This window comes from Fusarium falciforme, chromosome 9 (assembly GCF_026873545.1).
Source record: "Fusarium falciforme chromosome 9, complete sequence".
Classification (NCBI taxonomy): Eukaryota; Fungi; Ascomycota; class Sordariomycetes; order Hypocreales; family Nectriaceae; genus Fusarium; species Fusarium falciforme.
The window spans coordinates 551135-567269 of NC_070552.1; the positions used below are offsets into that span (position 1 = coordinate 551135).

Here is a 16135-nt window from a genome sequence, read left to right on the forward strand (position 1 = left end):
ATATTGGCGTGCAACTACAGTAGGTCACTGCGGGCTGTATGTCGAAGTCTTCGGTGCGTTTGAGGTCTTGTCGTTTTACTAGGCCGTATTGATGGGATTTTCAGTCATGGCAAATATTAGAGTGAAAGACTCCCAGCCAAGGGGATATGCTCGGCATCTGGCGTATGGGCATATATCAACAATGGAGTATTACACCCCTCGGGCTAAAATTGCCGTATTTGAATGTATTTAAATGCCGTCAGGCAAGTGGAGAATACCATTTCTTCCACCATAGACCTACAGGACCGAGTCAACGGATGAACCCTGCCACACTAAATCTTCCTTTTGCCAGCAAGACGGACGGTGGGCAGCGCCAAGCTAGCCAAGGTATAGGTAAAAATCCGTCGTCAATTATATGCCTCACTTGTCGTTCGATTCGTTTATAAAGAGGGGACAAACCGGAGATCAGATAAGATCCTCCACTCCCGTGATAACAAGGATGTCTCCAACTGCGCGCCTATCACAATTTCGCCATCCCACAACAATGTGGAGAAGACGCCGCGGAGAAGAAACTCAAAACAGTCATGATCCATTGTTCAAGCATCCAACGGTGCCCTCGGCAAGCTCGGTACGTTTGAGCGGCCGCTCCAACCCTGCCAAACTAGCTTAGATACATGCTTAAAAGACATAAGCGAGTGGGAATGGTCTTACAGCCAAGACCGACCATTGACAAACTTCTGGGAACGGGTTATACTCTACTGAGCAATGATGTTCATAGCCCCCCACGTCTGTCCTCGTGTTGAGAATCCTGCATTGGGCATGACCGCCGTTGGACTGCGGAAGACTTTTTCCTATAAGAAAAGAGCAGAGGTCGTGCTTTGAGGGTTTGCAGTGATCGTCGAGCAGTGCGTACAGTCAAGATGGCAGTCGAATCTCAAGTCAATGATGGCCAGCAAACTCCGGCAGCGGAGGAGTCTGGACCGAGAACAGCCACAGAGGCTATGCGAAAGCTATGGACGCCTCGAAAACTCGGTATCGCTATTGGATGGTAGGCATTTTCACTCGAGTGTTGCAAACTCAGCTGACAACTGGTAGCCTCCTGGTCATGAACTTTTTCATGAACCTAAACGTGTATACCCAGAACGTCTACGAGCCATACGCGACTAGTCATTTCGATGGTCATTCTCTTCTGACCACTGGCTCCATCGTCAATGGCATCGTGCGAATCGTATCCTACCCTCTTCTCGCTAAGCTTGCCGACGTACGTCTCCTTACTTCTCACCATCCCGGGATCACATTAACATGTTGATAGCATTTCGGTCGACCCCAAGGCTTCGGAGGAGGTGCTTTATCGATGGCCATAGGCAGCGCCATGTTTGCGGCCTGCCAGAACGTCGACACCTTCCTTGTATGGATCCTAGTCAACAACAACCGCAATCAAGCTGACGTCTCTAGGCTGGAGGAATCTTTGACTCGTTTGGCGACACTTGGTGGAACATTACCCAGCAAATCTTTGTCGCCGATGGCACCAGCCTGGTAAACCGAGGTCTCCTATTCACCCTGCCCGAATCACTCTCGGCCATTCCTACGCTCTATGCTGGAACGTACCTCGGTGAGCATATGCTCCTATTCTCATCTTGGAGATGGGGTTATGGCATGTGGTCAATTATCCTGCCAGTCACTGCGATCCCGACTATCTCCATGATGCTCTGGATGGGTCGCCGGGCCAAGAAGATCGGCTTGGTCACCGAGCGATTGTCCCTTCTTCACGGTGCTCCCTCTGGCGCTGTTGGCAAAGTGAAGCATATCGCCACCCAGCTTGATCTCATCGGTGCTCTTCTCCTGATCGGCGGTTTGGCCATGACTCTTCTCCCCATGACCATCGCTGGACGCAGAAACACCGACCGATGGGAGGAACCATCATCCATCGTACTCCTCATTGTCGGTGTCTTAACCTTTGTCGGATTCCTCGTCTGGGACGGAAAGTTTGCTTCCAATCCCATCATCCCTTATCGAACCATCCGAGAACGCAACGTCATTATCGCCTGTACGTCTGTTATCGTCATCGCCATGTCCGACAGCATCTATAGGCCCTTCCTCTCCAGCTTCCTCCAAGTTGCTGGTCATTACTCCCCAGGAGCTGCCACACGAGTCGATAACGCTCAGCGTGTGGCGTACAACATTGGCGCCCTGTTCTCTGGTCTCTGCCTCAAGTACGTCAAGCACACCAAGCCTTTCATTATGCTTGGTGTTGTTTTGATCATCCTCGCTTCTGGCCTACCCATCTATCTCACCAACATCTCGGGAACGCATATCGCCAACGAGCCAACCTTTATCGTCTCCAAGACGCTACTTGGAGTTGGTCGTGGTCTTGCCCAGGTCTCGTTGCAAGTTTCTCTACAAGCCGTTCTCGCGAATGAGCAGATCGCCGTTGCTACCGCTGTCTACCTCTCTTCTCTTGGCTTTGGCTCCAACCTCGGTGTTACCATCAGTGGTGCCATCTGGAACTCCCTTCTTCCCCGAAAGCTCAACGCCAACTTTGGTGAAGAGGTCGGCAGAAAGATCTTTGGATCCATTGTCGTTGCTCAAAAGTATGAAGTCGGCAGCCCCGAGCGGAACGCCATTGACAAGTGCTACCGCCAAACGCAGCAGACGCTGGCCATCGGGTCCGTCTCTGTATCTGCACTTCTCCTCCTCCTTGCGTTCCTGGTGCAGAACGTCAAGCTTGGAGAGGAAGATACCAAGAGAGCGGCGCAGGCAGATGAGGAGCTTGCATGGGCCATTAAGCAAAAGGAGGCGCAGGAGGAAGAACCCGTTGAGATGGAGAGGCAGCAGCGGCAGTAGATTTCCTGGGCTAGGAATTCTCGCATAGCGGCTATTGAGTTCATAACAATAAGGCATAAGTGTCGTTCGTGTATCAATATCCCGTAACAGTAGCCGAGCCCCTCAAGACAAGAAATATTAGATGCCAGCCAATGTCAAACCCAAACCAGCCACGCTCATCGCACCGGCGGCAACTCCCCATCCTTCATCAGTTCCTTCCAGACGTGAATAATTCCAGATAGTATATGATACGGCAGAGAAACTCGCCAGAATTTCCCCAATCAGCTCTGGCGACAGGTCGCCATAGATCTTCAACCGCACACTCTCCTCATTATCAGCAGAGCTAATCATTCCCACGAGTCTGTCATATGCATCCATCAGGACAATCCTGCGGGAAGTCTTTTGCATCTCCTTGTCTTGAACACTGCGCACAATCCAAGCTAGTGGACCAGCACAACTACTCCAGACCATGTAACCGGATTTGCTTGAGATTTGTCCTTTGATACCAGATCGACGTGAGACATAGTTGACAACTCCATCCGGGCCTAGTGTAGGTGTGTGAAGGATGTAGTCCCTGGAAGTTGCAAACACCTGAGCTGTAGCGACCTCCCGGTTGACACCATCGGCTGTTGACACACGAATGTGGGGTGTCGATTTTGAGGGGTCCCAAGAAGCCATGGACTTGATCTGTTTGCTATCTGGCTTCGCTGGAGTTGCCGTCATGGGCTCACCCGGGGTATACTCGACAGGGCCCCCAGCCGCAAGACCAGGCCAAGTGATGTCGTAGAGCTTCTTAGAAGATGCCACATCTGTAGCCCGAGAGGGAAACTTGCGATCGCCTTGCAAAAGGATCTCGAGGGTGAGGGATGGAGTGGAGGAGATGAAGCGGATGGCAAAGTTGCGCAACAGCTCCTCGTTGAGTTGCGGTGGCGGTCCAAGAGGCGAGGGCATAATCTTTCGCCTAGATTCTCCCTTCTCTGTAGAGTCGGCTTCGACAAGAAGTGACCGTTCCAGATGAAGAATTGGGTTATCATACCACGGCACAATGACAAACCGGATACCGCAGCGAGAGCAGTAGTGGCTGAGGAAGTAATATGTTGGGGCCGTCATGTATCCGCAGTTACATGCAAGACAGGCCAGGATGCCCATGAGGCAACTCGCCGTGGCCCTATCTGATGTCAGATCTGCAGCCAAGGGAGATGCAAGAACTCACTGTCCGTTAGAGGTCGTCTCCATGACCCTTATTGACTTGCCAACATGTTGGCAGGCCGGACACTTGACCGTCTCTGGCTCAAGGTTGAGGCGACTGATGGGGATGACCTGCGAAGCCATAGTTACCGAGAAGGGGTCTGAAATGGCACAACTATTCACTGTTCAATCAGAGCTTCAAATTCGGGTCTCCGGTTGTTAAAATAAACATTTCAGTGACATCCGAGAATCCCTTTATTTCCCCAGCTCCAACCACCCAACGGAGTAAAGGCCCCGCCGCCAAGCAACTGTGAGCCTCAGCTGAGGGACACATTGCTAAAGTCCGATCCCACGTGGCCAAGGCGTGGTGATCGAGAGGAGCCAAGGGTCTTGGCATGCATTCTCGGCTACTGGATAAAGGGCTGGGGATGCCCATATTGCCAACGTGTTTTCAGTCAATAGTTTGGTCTTTTCCTAAATGAAATGAATCATGCGTTCTTGGATTTACAAGGCAGATTCTGTTCAATCTTGGCTGTTGGTTGTGAACCGGATCGAGACTTCGGGAGTCGATCCGACTTATGAGACCTCGTGATTCAATAGCATTTACACAAGAATTCTATGGTTATGAGAGCGAGATAAACAACAGCACGTGCCTGTGCGGGACAATCCACCAAGAACAGACATACGGGCTGAGACGGGATGATGATGAATTCCACTGGTCCGCTCGATTCTCCTCATTGGACACCAAACCGGACATCATCATCACTCACGGTCCGCCAAAGCACCATCTCGACACGCGCGACTTTCACCGAGCAGGGTGTCCCTACCTAGCTGAGGAGATCGCTCAAATTCGGCCACGCTTCGTCGTATTTGGGCACATCCATGTTTCCTATGGACGTGAAGATGTAGTTCTAGATGGTGTACAGAGAGCATATGAGGAGGTAATGACTGGATGGGCCGGATGGATGACGGTAGGCTGGATGGCAAGTCTAGTACTTTGGGCGAAACTGAAGGGGTTGATCCTGCCTTCAAAATTAGGCCTGGAGGGTACTGTCTTTGCCAATGCATCGGTTGTTTCTGGGCCGAGCAATGCGCTCATGAATGAGCCAATCGTGATAGAATTATAATCCAACTTGATCCTCTTCGCTCACTCTGTTTTCTAGGCTCTCAAGCATGTCTTGACTAGAGCACACCTTTCTCATGAGAAATACCGTTTATATGCATTCAGTCTAATATTTAACCCAGATTCATGACCCCAATAACCCAAGGAGATGTTTACAGAAACTCAACCCTCTCTACCTAGCCTATACCCATGCCTAAGCACCCTTGCTCTTAACCGCATCTAAAGAATCCAAGCTAAGTATCTCAGTCAAAGCATCCCTCTTAACACACTTCTCAAACGAAAAGCTGCTCGCAAGCTCCTCAAGCTCCTCCTTGCTCTTTCCCCTAAACAGCTCCGCCATCTCCCAGCCCGCATACTCGCTCATCAGACACTCACGGATGACTCGCTCAAAGTGTCGCTCAAAGGTCCAAATCTTGGGGTATCTCGTGTTCTGGTAGGCGGGCAGGATGTCTTCCTTGAGTTTTGAGAGGAAAGGCTCGTAGATGTGCTTTGCCTCGTCCTTGTTTGCGACGCCCCAGAAGTCGAGACCGAGGCGTTGCTTCTTCTCCACGAAAGGAGCGATGAGTTGCATGTATGATGACTGAGGGTCGACATAGACCATGCCTTGGTAACCGATATCCTTGTAAAGCCAGATGGACCAGCTGACGTCGGTCTCCTTGTAAATGTTAAGTTGTTCCTTCAGGAGTGCGAACCGCTTAGCGTTGGTCGCAACAGCTGTTTCTCCCTCCTTCTTCTCATTCTGATACACCGGGCCAAACTCTCCGTTCCAGATAGGCACGTTCTTAGCCCTCATAAACTCGACCTTTCGCTCAAAGCTTTGGCGTAGGTGGTCTCTCTGCTCCTGGGTATCTTCGTACTGAGGTCCAAATGGGAAACCAAGCATGCTGTAGTCGTGGCAAGCATACACAGCATTGGGAAGAGGGTTCTCAGGAAAAGCTCGGAAGTCCATGGCGTAAGTGTTGCCGTCGATAAAGATCATGTGGTCAGGGTCGATAGCTCGGACGCTCTTCTCGGCGCGCTCGTACCACTTGATCAGCCTCTCACCAAAGTATCCCGACTTGTTCTTGTGAGGGTCGGCAGGCTCGTTAAGAAGATTGTAACCAGCCACCACGGGGTTGTTCTTGTAGTGCTTGGCCAGAGCCTCCCACAGCTGGATCGCACGGTCTTGGTGGTCCTTAAAGTCCCAGAACATGGCTCGCGCAATGCCAGAGTCGCTGTGCCAGTCCTGGTTCTGACCTCCGGGAACAGCGTGCATGTCGAGAACGACATAAAGATTGTGTCGAGCGCAGATGTTGACATATTTGTCCAGCAGATCGAAGCCCTCTTGCTTCAGCGTGTCGGGGCTGAGGTCATCCATAAAGTGTCGATAGTTGAAGGGAATTCGGATACAGTTCAATCCCAGAGAGGCAAAGTAAGCGGCATCTGAGTCGGTAAAGAAGTGGTGAAGAAGTCTGTCAAAAAAGTATGTCGCCTTCTCCTCTCCGAGAACCTCAGCCAATTGAGCGCGATGCTCATGCTCATGTCCAGAGTAACCAGTGATGAAGTTCTCCATGTTGAGCATGCCACCAATAGCAGCGCCCTTGAGAACGACAGTCTCACCCGCCGGGTTGACAATGCGGCTTCCATCTGTTCGCAGCATAGTGCAGGAAGATCTCTGAGGGGTTGGTCTCTCAGAGACCCTGTAAGAGCCCTTGCTGTCTGCGGTCGCAACCATTTTGTGTGCCTTCGGGATGTGTCGGATGGAAACAAAAATTGAGTAAGAATGTGTAAAAGGCAAAGAAATATTAATCCAAGTGCCCTACACAGTTATGCTGTCTTGATTCAGACATCCCAAGTTGCAGCACGAATCAAGACTTAAATGGTCAAGGTCCCAAGTGGGTTGGGGCCTTGTGATCGGTTAAAGGCGACACTCCCCGACGCTCTCACGCCACGCCAAGGATCGGTACCTCACTTGACCTGGGGAAATTCGAATCTTGCCATGAGGAATTTAGCCGTGGTAATTTACCAGTGCCAAACATAGTTGATCGATCGATTCAAAACGCAAGAAAGCTACATTCCCCGGATCAGCTGTCAAAGCTCATCATGACCCCCTGCAGGAACGCCCTTCGTGCGGAGAGCTCTGGGGCCTCGTCTTCCCATGAGCTGAGGAGGTACATGATCTTCTGCACCGCCTCGTGCCAACCCCTGGGCATCGTTGCGCCTAGCACCCGCCCCCCGAGGAGGATACCGGCAGACCGGACGCAGGCCCTGATCATCAGCCACGTCCCGTGATGACGATGCAATAGTCCGACTTCATTCACTTGCACTCGAATAACGTGATACTCTAATCCTTTGTCCGCGTACTCTTTACCAGGCAAGTCTAGCAGCAGCCCTCTCTCAAGAGCGTTGAAGTGAGCCATGACAAATGCCCAGTAAATGGCTTCGAAGAAGTTGACGAGATGCCCGCGAAGAACGAAAGTGCACACATTGTCTTCTGCAGGCGGTCTGGAAAGACAGAGCTCTGGTGGTAGGCTACCAGCCCACTGATGAGCCTGTGTCTCATAGTCAGGTACCCTTGCGGCCAGATCCCTGAGGAAGTCCAGGTTAGAAGCAGAAGAACAGTGCAGCTCAAGTATTTCGTTGGCGATCCGACTGTGGAGTCGTCGCAAAGAGATCTCAGCCAGGTAGAATAACCATGACGCTCGCTGCCTGTCCGAGTCTGTCGTCTTGTTCGAGTCAAGCGGATGAGGCGGCGTAGGAAAAAAGGGAGGATACAAATTGTTCGAAGAGTGGTGAGACTTGTTAAAATCCGGCAACATAAGCGCCGACCTCAATTCGTGCTCCGACTTCCACGAAGACCAATAAATCGCCTCTTGCTGCGTCTCATCAGCCTCCGGCTGCACAATGTCCAGCCCCAAGCTGACTCCCCTATGCGCCCTCTGCAGGAACGGCAACATCTGGCAAGCAGCCAGAGCCTGCGAGAAGAACCTCCACGCTTCAAAAGGCTGAAAGTTGCACATCAGAAACACCCCAGACAAAAAGAAGCACTGCGCTCCGATTATGTCCGATTGCGTCATGAGCGTCCCGATCCTCTTCTGCGCCGCGTGGAACAGCTTCTGGGCCTCGAGATAGTTTGCTGTATCCGGCTTAGACCCAAGGCTCGGTCCCAGGGGAGTGGCAACCTTCCCCAGCGCGCAGATGAGCAGGGCCAGGCACGAGTTTGCCGACCAGTCTATGCCCTCCATGATGGTGCTCGTGACGAGCTGCCGAGTAGCCGTCTCCTCGAGTATGGGGTTTTTGCAGTGCACGTGAGTGAAGAAGTTGTCTAGAAGCATTTTCACGCTTTGCGTGTCCATGTCGACGATTCCACTCAGTGGGCTGCATCCAGGGGAGTACGAGTCCCGTGGCTGGGCAGGGGAAGCTTGGAGGCTCTCCTGGGGCGAGTGCTGAGCCAGGACGGACCAAATAAGCAGGCTCTCCATCTTTTCCGGAAGAATGCTCCTCAAAGGAATATCATTGAGATCACCAATAGGTCTGGCAGGTGAACTCGAAGACGATTGCATCTCTTCATTCTGACAAAACGCTTGTTGAGGAGTATTGACAGCTTCATTCCCCAGCCCCTGCTCGACACGCGGCTCTTTGATCAGCCTCTCTAGCTCATCTAATCGTTCGAGGATCTTGAGACTCGCGGGGTCAAAAGCCGAGAGGTCGACAGGTGACTGTATGCATGTCGCGCCAACGCTGAGGCAGTATGAGCACGATGGCTTTCGATTATCGCATTTCGTCTTTCTAGCTCGGCAGACTTGACAGGCGGCGTTCGCCCTCTTGCGCGGGTAAAAGGCAGTTCCGCGAGCTGCCGGCCTCTTGCCAGGGGGACGGTCTCTGTCTAGCGAGGTCTCGTCCATCTGTTCAGCTTGTTTCGGTGGAGTCATGGTGTAAGGGGGTGGTATGAAGGGTTAGCGAGTCAGGGCCAGTGTCGGTCGGGGAGTCTCGCCCCTTATAACAGCCGCTGGAGACCGCCGGCACAGGTAAACGGCTCACCCGCTCAGCTGGAAAACCTTGTCGGGGAGTGTCGCCCTTAACGGCCAGACTGGGTTAAGCGGATCCCCCACATTCCAGGATCCATCGGCAGCTCCAATAGCTTCTCTCCCCACAAACCCCAGACCGGCCTAGACGAAGCTCGGATGTCGTCTTGTGACTTTGAAGAGCTAATCTTGTCAGGCCATGAACTGTCGTCTTTAGCCGGGTCTTGTGGTTTTCGACATGGCGTTGCGAGACGACAACCACCGGTGACCAGCGACTATTGTTATGTCATGGTTGCAACTATATAATCCTCGAGCATCATCCCAAGTCGAAAAACTCGGACCAAGAGACTCACCGGTCTTTCACATTACCAATTGAACCATCACATCATCCTACATCTTTACAGCTTCTCAGATCATGGCAGCTGAAGACATCTCCCCAGAAGGCAAGCCCTCGTTTGCCCTGGAGCCGAAAGCCTCGGGTGCCGAGTTTGCGGACCCCAAGGCCGACGTTGTCAATGCTGATCGTCAGGCTGAGCACGACTTGACTCTTCGACAAGTCCTCCGTCACCATCCAGCACTCATTGGCTGGTCCTTTTTCTATGCCATTGCTGCCATTGGATGGTTAGTTGCACTCTGATTGATCGTGACTAGATTACTGACATTGAGCAGGGGCTTTGATGCTCAGATCAACGGTGCCGCCATCTCGGTTGAATCCTTCCGTCGTGACTTTGGGTATAGACAATTCCACTCCATTTTACTACAGCAACAACTAACAATCTTCAGATACGTCCAAGATGGTGTGGCAATTCTCCCCGCCGACTGGCAATCCGCCTTCAACCTGATCACCAGCGTCGGCGGCTTCTTCAGCGGATTCCTCTGTTCCTACCTCTGTGACCGCATCGGCCGCAAGTGGTCCCTCGCCATCGGCCTCGTGTTTGCTACTGGCGGCATCTTTGGAGAGGTCTTTGCCACCTCCAACGCGTCCTTCCTCATCGCCAAGCTTATCCTCGGTTGTGGCCTTGGCTTCTACCTCACCATCGCCCCTCTCGCAACTTCCGAGATCGCACCCGTGGTTCTCCGAGGTATCGCTACAGCTGGTGTGAATCTAGGTATCGCCATCGGTCAGCTCGTTTCCAACGCCGTCATCAAGGGTTTCGGTGAGAGGCCTGATAGCTGGGGATGGCGTGGACCCTTCTGCACACAGTTCTTTTTCGTCATCGTCCTTGCTATTGGTCTGCCATTCGCCCCCGAGACACCGTGGTACCTTGCTCGGAGGGGCAAGCTCGATGAGGCAAAGAAGTCTCTGATCCAGCTGTACGGCCCCAACATTGACGTCGAAGCCAAGCTTGCCGCTATCCAGACCACCATTGCCGAAGAGGATGCTGCTCGAGCTGAGGAAGCATCGTGGTCTCAGTGCTTCAGAGGTACCGATCTCATCCGATCCATGATCAGTATCGGCGTGTTTGTTTGCCAGCATCTTGTGGGCATTGTCTTTGTCCTCGGCTACTCAACCTACTTCTTCCAGCTGGCCGGTCTCGCCGAATCCAGCAGCTTTGATCTGGGTGTCGTGGTTACAGCCTGCGGTGTGGCTGGCAACATCTGCAGTTGGTTCGTGGTCAACACGTTTGGTCGTCGCAGCATCTTTGTCATTGGTATGGGTTCGCTCACGACGCTTCTATTCCTCATTGGAATTATGGACGTGGTTCCTACCTCGGCTGCCAAGTGGGTGCAGGCCGCATGCAGTGTCATCTACGCCTTTGTCTACTTTGCCACAGTCGGAGCCATGGCTTTCGCAGTCCTAGGAGAAACCTGCTCTCTGGCTCTCAAGGCCAAGGCCATGGCCCTGGCCACAGCCACCCAATCCGTCATGGGTATTGCCATGAACGTTTCCATTCCCTACATGGTCAACCCAGACGAGGGCAACCTGAAGGGCAAGGTCGGCTTCATCTTTGGTGGTCTCGGTCTGCTAGGCATGATCTGGAGCTGGATCTTTGTTCCTGAGCTCAAGGGAAGACGATATGATGAGATTGACAGGCTGTTTGAGCTCAAGGTTAGCCCGAGGAAGATGGGTACTTATAAGCTGGAGTAGGCAGCGGTGGGTTGACGGTTGACTGAGAGTTGGCCAAGATATAATTGTGTGGCAGCCGAGTTGATTAAATTTTCGGCGATGAAAGGGAGTTGCGATAAGATAGCGAACGCAATTTCACATTATTCAGTTCTTTACAAGTTTGGTGGCCAATCTGGTGATTGCTCCAGAGTGAAGGGATGCGGTCTTGTACAACAAGGGGTTAATGCGACGGAATATTACGGTCGCAACTATCGTCCATTTAACGGCCTCTAATACTCCATCTTGCTTAGCGGAAAGGGAAGCTACAGGTCTCATCTCACAATGGAGCATGCAAAAAGAGTGATCTCCAGTCGACGACCATGGCAAAAAAGGAACATCTTCAGATGATTTGTAATTGGACGAACGGGGAATCGAACCCCGGACCTCTCGCAGATCGTCTTCAGAACCAGAAGGTTCAGAGATGCGAAGCGAGCATTATACCCCTAAACCATTCGCCCGATTGCTTGTGAATGACGCAACGTTATTGAATCTGACAAGCGCTACCCAAACTGGAGCCGATGGGTCAGCACCCACTTGGCGGCTTCCCCCTGGTCAAATTGGATTGTGCTTGACTGAGATGATGTTTATGTTGTAGTATGAGACATTCTGAATGGATAAATACTCTTCTTACGCTTGTCTTGCTAATTTGGCAGAGTTCCTTATTTGGTGGTAGAGAGTGTCTCAGGGCTCATACATCTTTGTATCGACTTATTTCAATGGATGGGCTGTACAGCGTTGGCAATCCCGGAAGACACGGATGGCTTTCAAAAGTGAGCAAAACAGTTCTTTAAAGGAATAGAGAGTCTCAAACTCTTCACTCAATTATCCCAGCTGCTCAATCAACTCAAGATCAACACCATCTTGAGCTCTCTGTTCATAGGATGCGGGCCTACCCTGTATTATGATACTGATTACTCAGCATCTCTCGGGAACAAAGGTGAGCCCGCGACTCCGCGTTCAGGCGCGTCGCGTCAACCTGGTTCGTCTTGGCAGGCAGTTGGTTCATGCCCTGTCATGCCCACATGGGGTCACCTGCGGCCATGACGATACGAACTCCCCTGCAAAAAGACGAGATACGACTCCTTCGCTTGAGTTCCAAGGTAAGAGAATATCTCTCCAGAAGCGAATGCGGTGTTGACGGAACCAGACGGAATCAGCCTCTCAGCCCGTCATCACCTTTGAGCAAGTCTCACTGTCAGATCCGGAGTTCCCCGGTTTTGTCGCCCTCTCGTATGTATGGGGCCACCTGGAAGATACCCTGCCACTGCGCGTTTCGGGAGAAGTCATTCCAGCCACCAGAAATCTCCATGTAATTCTACAGTGTCTCTCCTCGGCAAACTTTGACCAATTTCTCTGGATCGATGCTCTGTGCATAAACCAGAATGACTTGCTTGAACGTGCTGCCCAGGTAGCCTTGATGGGCGGTATTTATTCTCGCGCGTCATATGTCCTGGCGTTTCTATCTCCCTTGTCAGAGCCTTTCGATCTTGGACTGGATTTCCTTCAAGAGGCGGCTCGTGATTCGGAGCTTCACTATGAGCCATCACTTTCACCGCACATCTCCGTCAACGGCCTCACCGCCAGCTCCGAATCTCTCCGAGATTCCCTCATTTCCTTTTTCGCCGCCCCATGGTGGACCCGAGTGTGGACCGTCCAAGAATATGCCCTGGCAGCCAAGGTCATTTTCCAGTGTGGAAACCGGCGGATGGAAGGAAGTGAAGTCTTGACGGCCTTTAGAAACCTGGCAACTCATGAGAGGAAATGTTGCTGGGCTGCACGTCGAGCTGCAGATGGCAATGCCCGTGGCTTCCTGGATTATCCGAGCGAGGCGAATAACGGGCTGACTTTGTTTAAAGCTACTCTTCGGATAAACAACCTCAACTCCATCATTAATGCCGAAGCATTTGGTGTTCAAGATTTGCTGGATGCCACCAGTCTCTTCCGGACGAGACAATGCTCAGATCCGCGTGATCGAGTATTTGGACTGCTGGGATTGCATCTCAGAGATGATAACCTCCAAAAGATGTTGCCGACAGATTATACCATCTCGACGGCACTTCTCTACCGCAACCTAGCCATGGCTGCGATTGAGAACTCTCAAACGTTGGATGTGCTGAGCCATGTCTTGCACGGGCCATCCATTCACAAGCGAACCCCGGGACTGCCAAGCTGGGTTCCAGACTGGGACGCTCTCATGGATGACGACTATCACCTAATGTATACAGAGAGAACCGACAAGTTGCGTCATTTCTCGGCTTCAAAAGATCTCAAGCCCAAATGGATTCTTCATGATTCAGGCCTCGTCACGACCCATGGCTTCCAGTTTGCCAAGATCGCAGCTACAGCCCCAGGCTATCCTGATCCTGACTCGACAACAGGAGGGAAGCAGTTGCTAGAGAAATGGCGGCAACTTTCCGGCCTACCTCGAGAACCAATAGCCCCTCCAAACGGAGACTCTGATGAGTCCAAGCGAGAATGGGCCTTCCAACGATCACTCTGTGGCAACGTCACTCTTTCACAATGGGCGGACCATTCATGTAACCACACGGCGGCATACAACACATGGCACTCATGGTTTACTCATCCAGAACCTGCTTCACTACCAGAGGACGCGAGATCGACTGCTCGCGAGTTTGACTTTCTGGTCCAGATTGCTTCTCTGGGCAGGTGCTTCTTTGTGACAGAAGATGGGGATATGGCATTTGGGCCAGAGTCGGCACAAGCGGGTGATGTTGTTGTCATCATCCCTGGAGGAAGAGTGCCATATGTATTGCGAAAAGTTGATTCTACGGATGGTCTAGAGGATCAAGCACCGGCGTATGAGTTTGTTGGTGATGCGTTTGTTGATTGTACAATGGTTGGCGAGAAAGTTGAGGGTTCCCCAACGTTTCAAGACATGGTCATTGTTTAATGATCTATTATTTCACCTCGCTTGCTACCTTGTTTTGTGGTCTCGATGAGAAGTATGCGACTAACTGTTCGCAATACTTGATAAGACATTGCTTCGAATGCTCGGCACCCATGCATCGCCCCTACCCCTGGAATGCCTTTCCCGTGCTCACGTTCAGTTTAGTCCATACAGATCCCGTGACCATGTACCAAGCAAACTGCATCGGCCAGTACACGTGCATCATACAAAGCCAAGGCAATGGATCCCAAGCCTCAAATGTGCCATCCTTCCAGTACAGAAGATGATGTGCAAATGTACGTATTGATCTGTGAAACTCCGAAAGTGCCATCGTGCCACGGAACATAGTTAGGTAAAGGGGGCAGATGACCAGCTCTACCAGATCTTGGCTGGCCCAGTAGTAACGCTGAGGGTTGGTCGGTGAGAGTGGAGGAGTAGATAGGGGCTTTTGCGTCTGAGACTCTGATAGAACGGAAAGATACTCATCGACAATTTCGGGAGTCTCGTTGAAGAGAAGAGTCGCAGTGTGAACTCTCGGGTTGCACTCGATGGGGTATATCGTCACCTCCTTTTCCGCTTCGGACTGTGTCGCCTCCTCATCTTCCTTCTTGGTCAAAAAGTCAAAGCTCAGATGCCCAGTAAATTCATCTCCACCTGCTTCCGCTTGCTTGATTGTAAACTCCAGCATGGCCTTGCTCAACGGTGAGTCGGCGGGTAGGGCATCGTAGTGCATCAAGACATCGGCAGAGCGACATGCAACGAAGGCGCAGACTCGACCACTGATGACCAGAGCATGGGTACAAAATTCGGGACCGGAGATGAATTCTTGGATGATGAAGGAGCACTTGGCTGACTTGAAGGGAATGGAGTCGATCCGCGCGAGTGTGGCATCTTCAGAGGCCAAAGGTAGCAATGGCATGGAGAACCGGGCAACATCGTCAACACCCACAGGCTTGATAAGATATCGCTTGGCTCCTGACTTGTACTCTAAGCCTCCATGTCGTCTAAGAAATTCAACAACCTCTTCCTGTCCACCAACAATCTCAGTAGTAGGAACAGCCAGACCGAGTGTTTTCGTGTACTCGATGAATGTGTCCTTCTCATGGAGCCTTTTAACATGCTCGGCACCGAACTGGATGACCTTGGTGTTTGTGCGAGTTTCGAGAATCTCTTTGGCTGCTGCATCCTGAATGGCGGCGTTGACATCTGAGACGGAGATCCAAAGGTCCACTTCTTCTTTTTGGGCGATATCTACTAATTTCTCCGGGTGGGGATCATTGAGGTTGGCATTGGAGGAGCCGGAAGGTTTTGGAAGGCGGTAATATTTGTCAACTGCACAAGAAACCCGTCCAGGAGAAAGCGAAGAACAGTCGGCTCCAATCACACGATGACCACGACGGTAGAACAGGCGGGCCAGTGCAAGACCTTTGGCCATATTCACCCCCGTGACAAGGACGGTGACTCTCTTTTCAGCATGGTGAGGTTTGTCGGAAGTGCAGGGAGTGAATCGATTCCATAGGTAGGCTGCCAGTGCAACCACGCTGGTAGTGGGAAGCAGGGCGAAGCTCAGTAACAGGAGCGAAAAGTTCTTGAAGAAATGATATAGGCGAGACCTCTCCCTCGAGCCTTTCGGCCCGAGATCTTTCGGCGTCATCGAGAGCTGACGTCGGACAGCGTGAAGGAACAAAGAATAACAACAAGGCTGTTATAATAAATTAACTAATTCAGTGTTTGCTTAAAGCAAAGCTCACAAGAAGCTTTACAAAAGTTGCCGAGTGTAGCTAGAAAGCCAAGAGCCAAGAGTTGAGAGCCTGGTCGAAATATCTAAGACGTCATGACTTTGCGGGGGGGTAGTTTCACAGAAACGCGGTCTGGTGGAGCGGCCCGGAGCAACGCATTCCGGCGAATAACCATTGGAGTTGAGATGTATTTCTGAGAGAAGAGACCTAGGCTGGAAGGGGGAAAGCCGGAGTGTGGAATGGGAGTTGTATGCTCGACTATCC

General features: G+C 51.8%; 7 protein-coding genes across 7 annotated transcripts; 3 read left to right on the forward strand and 4 right to left on the reverse strand.

Annotated features, from left to right (window-relative positions):
- Positions 1-899: 899 nt before the first annotated feature.
- NCS54_01106100 (Hypothetical protein) lies at positions 900-2823 on the forward strand (the record flags this gene model as incomplete). Its single annotated transcript, XM_053156346.1, has 4 exons — positions 900-1027; positions 1075-1240; positions 1292-1387; positions 1435-2823. The coding sequence occupies 4 exons, from the start codon at positions 900-902 to the stop codon at positions 2821-2823; spliced, it is 1779 nt and encodes a 592-aa protein (XP_053012321.1).
- Positions 2824-2940: 117 nt separating this feature from the next.
- Positions 2941-4134, reverse strand: NCS54_01106200 (Hypothetical protein; the record flags this gene model as incomplete). The annotated part of the gene is made up of 2 exons (XM_053156347.1): positions 2941-3970; positions 4016-4134. 2 exons carry the CDS (start codon positions 4132-4134, stop codon positions 2941-2943), a joined length of 1149 nt encoding a protein of 382 aa, XP_053012322.1.
- A 1172-nt stretch (positions 4135-5306) lies between these two features.
- NCS54_01106300 (Cellulase domain-containing protein) lies at positions 5307-6827 on the reverse strand (the record flags this gene model as incomplete). The annotated part of the gene is made up of 1 exon (XM_053156348.1): positions 5307-6827. The coding sequence occupies one exon, from the start codon at positions 6825-6827 to the stop codon at positions 5307-5309; it is 1521 nt and encodes a 506-aa protein (XP_053012323.1).
- Positions 6828-7176: 349 nt separating this feature from the next.
- On the reverse strand, positions 7177-9024 carry NCS54_01106400 (Zn(2)-C6 fungal-type domain-containing protein; the record flags this gene model as incomplete). Its single annotated transcript, XM_053156349.1, has 1 exon — positions 7177-9024. The coding sequence occupies one exon, from the start codon at positions 9022-9024 to the stop codon at positions 7177-7179; it is 1848 nt and encodes a 615-aa protein (XP_053012324.1).
- A 508-nt stretch (positions 9025-9532) lies between these two features.
- Positions 9533-11206, forward strand: NCS54_01106500 (MFS domain-containing protein; the record flags this gene model as incomplete). Its single annotated transcript, XM_053156350.1, has 3 exons — positions 9533-9738; positions 9787-9849; positions 9901-11206. 3 exons carry the CDS (start codon positions 9533-9535, stop codon positions 11204-11206), a joined length of 1575 nt encoding a protein of 524 aa, XP_053012325.1.
- Positions 11207-12207: 1001 nt separating this feature from the next.
- On the forward strand, positions 12208-14135 carry NCS54_01106600 (HET domain-containing protein; the record flags this gene model as incomplete). The annotated part of the gene is made up of 2 exons (XM_053156351.1): positions 12208-12324; positions 12372-14135. Exons 1-2 carry the CDS (start codon positions 12229-12231, stop codon positions 14133-14135), a joined length of 1860 nt encoding a protein of 619 aa, XP_053012326.1. The 5' UTR covers positions 12208-12228.
- Positions 14136-14256: 121 nt separating this feature from the next.
- NCS54_01106700 (Hypothetical protein) lies at positions 14257-15786 on the reverse strand (the record flags this gene model as incomplete). Its single annotated transcript, XM_053156352.1, has 1 exon — positions 14257-15786. The coding sequence occupies one exon, from the start codon at positions 15784-15786 to the stop codon at positions 14257-14259; it is 1530 nt and encodes a 509-aa protein (XP_053012327.1).
- Between the last annotated feature and the right edge of the window lie 349 nt (positions 15787-16135).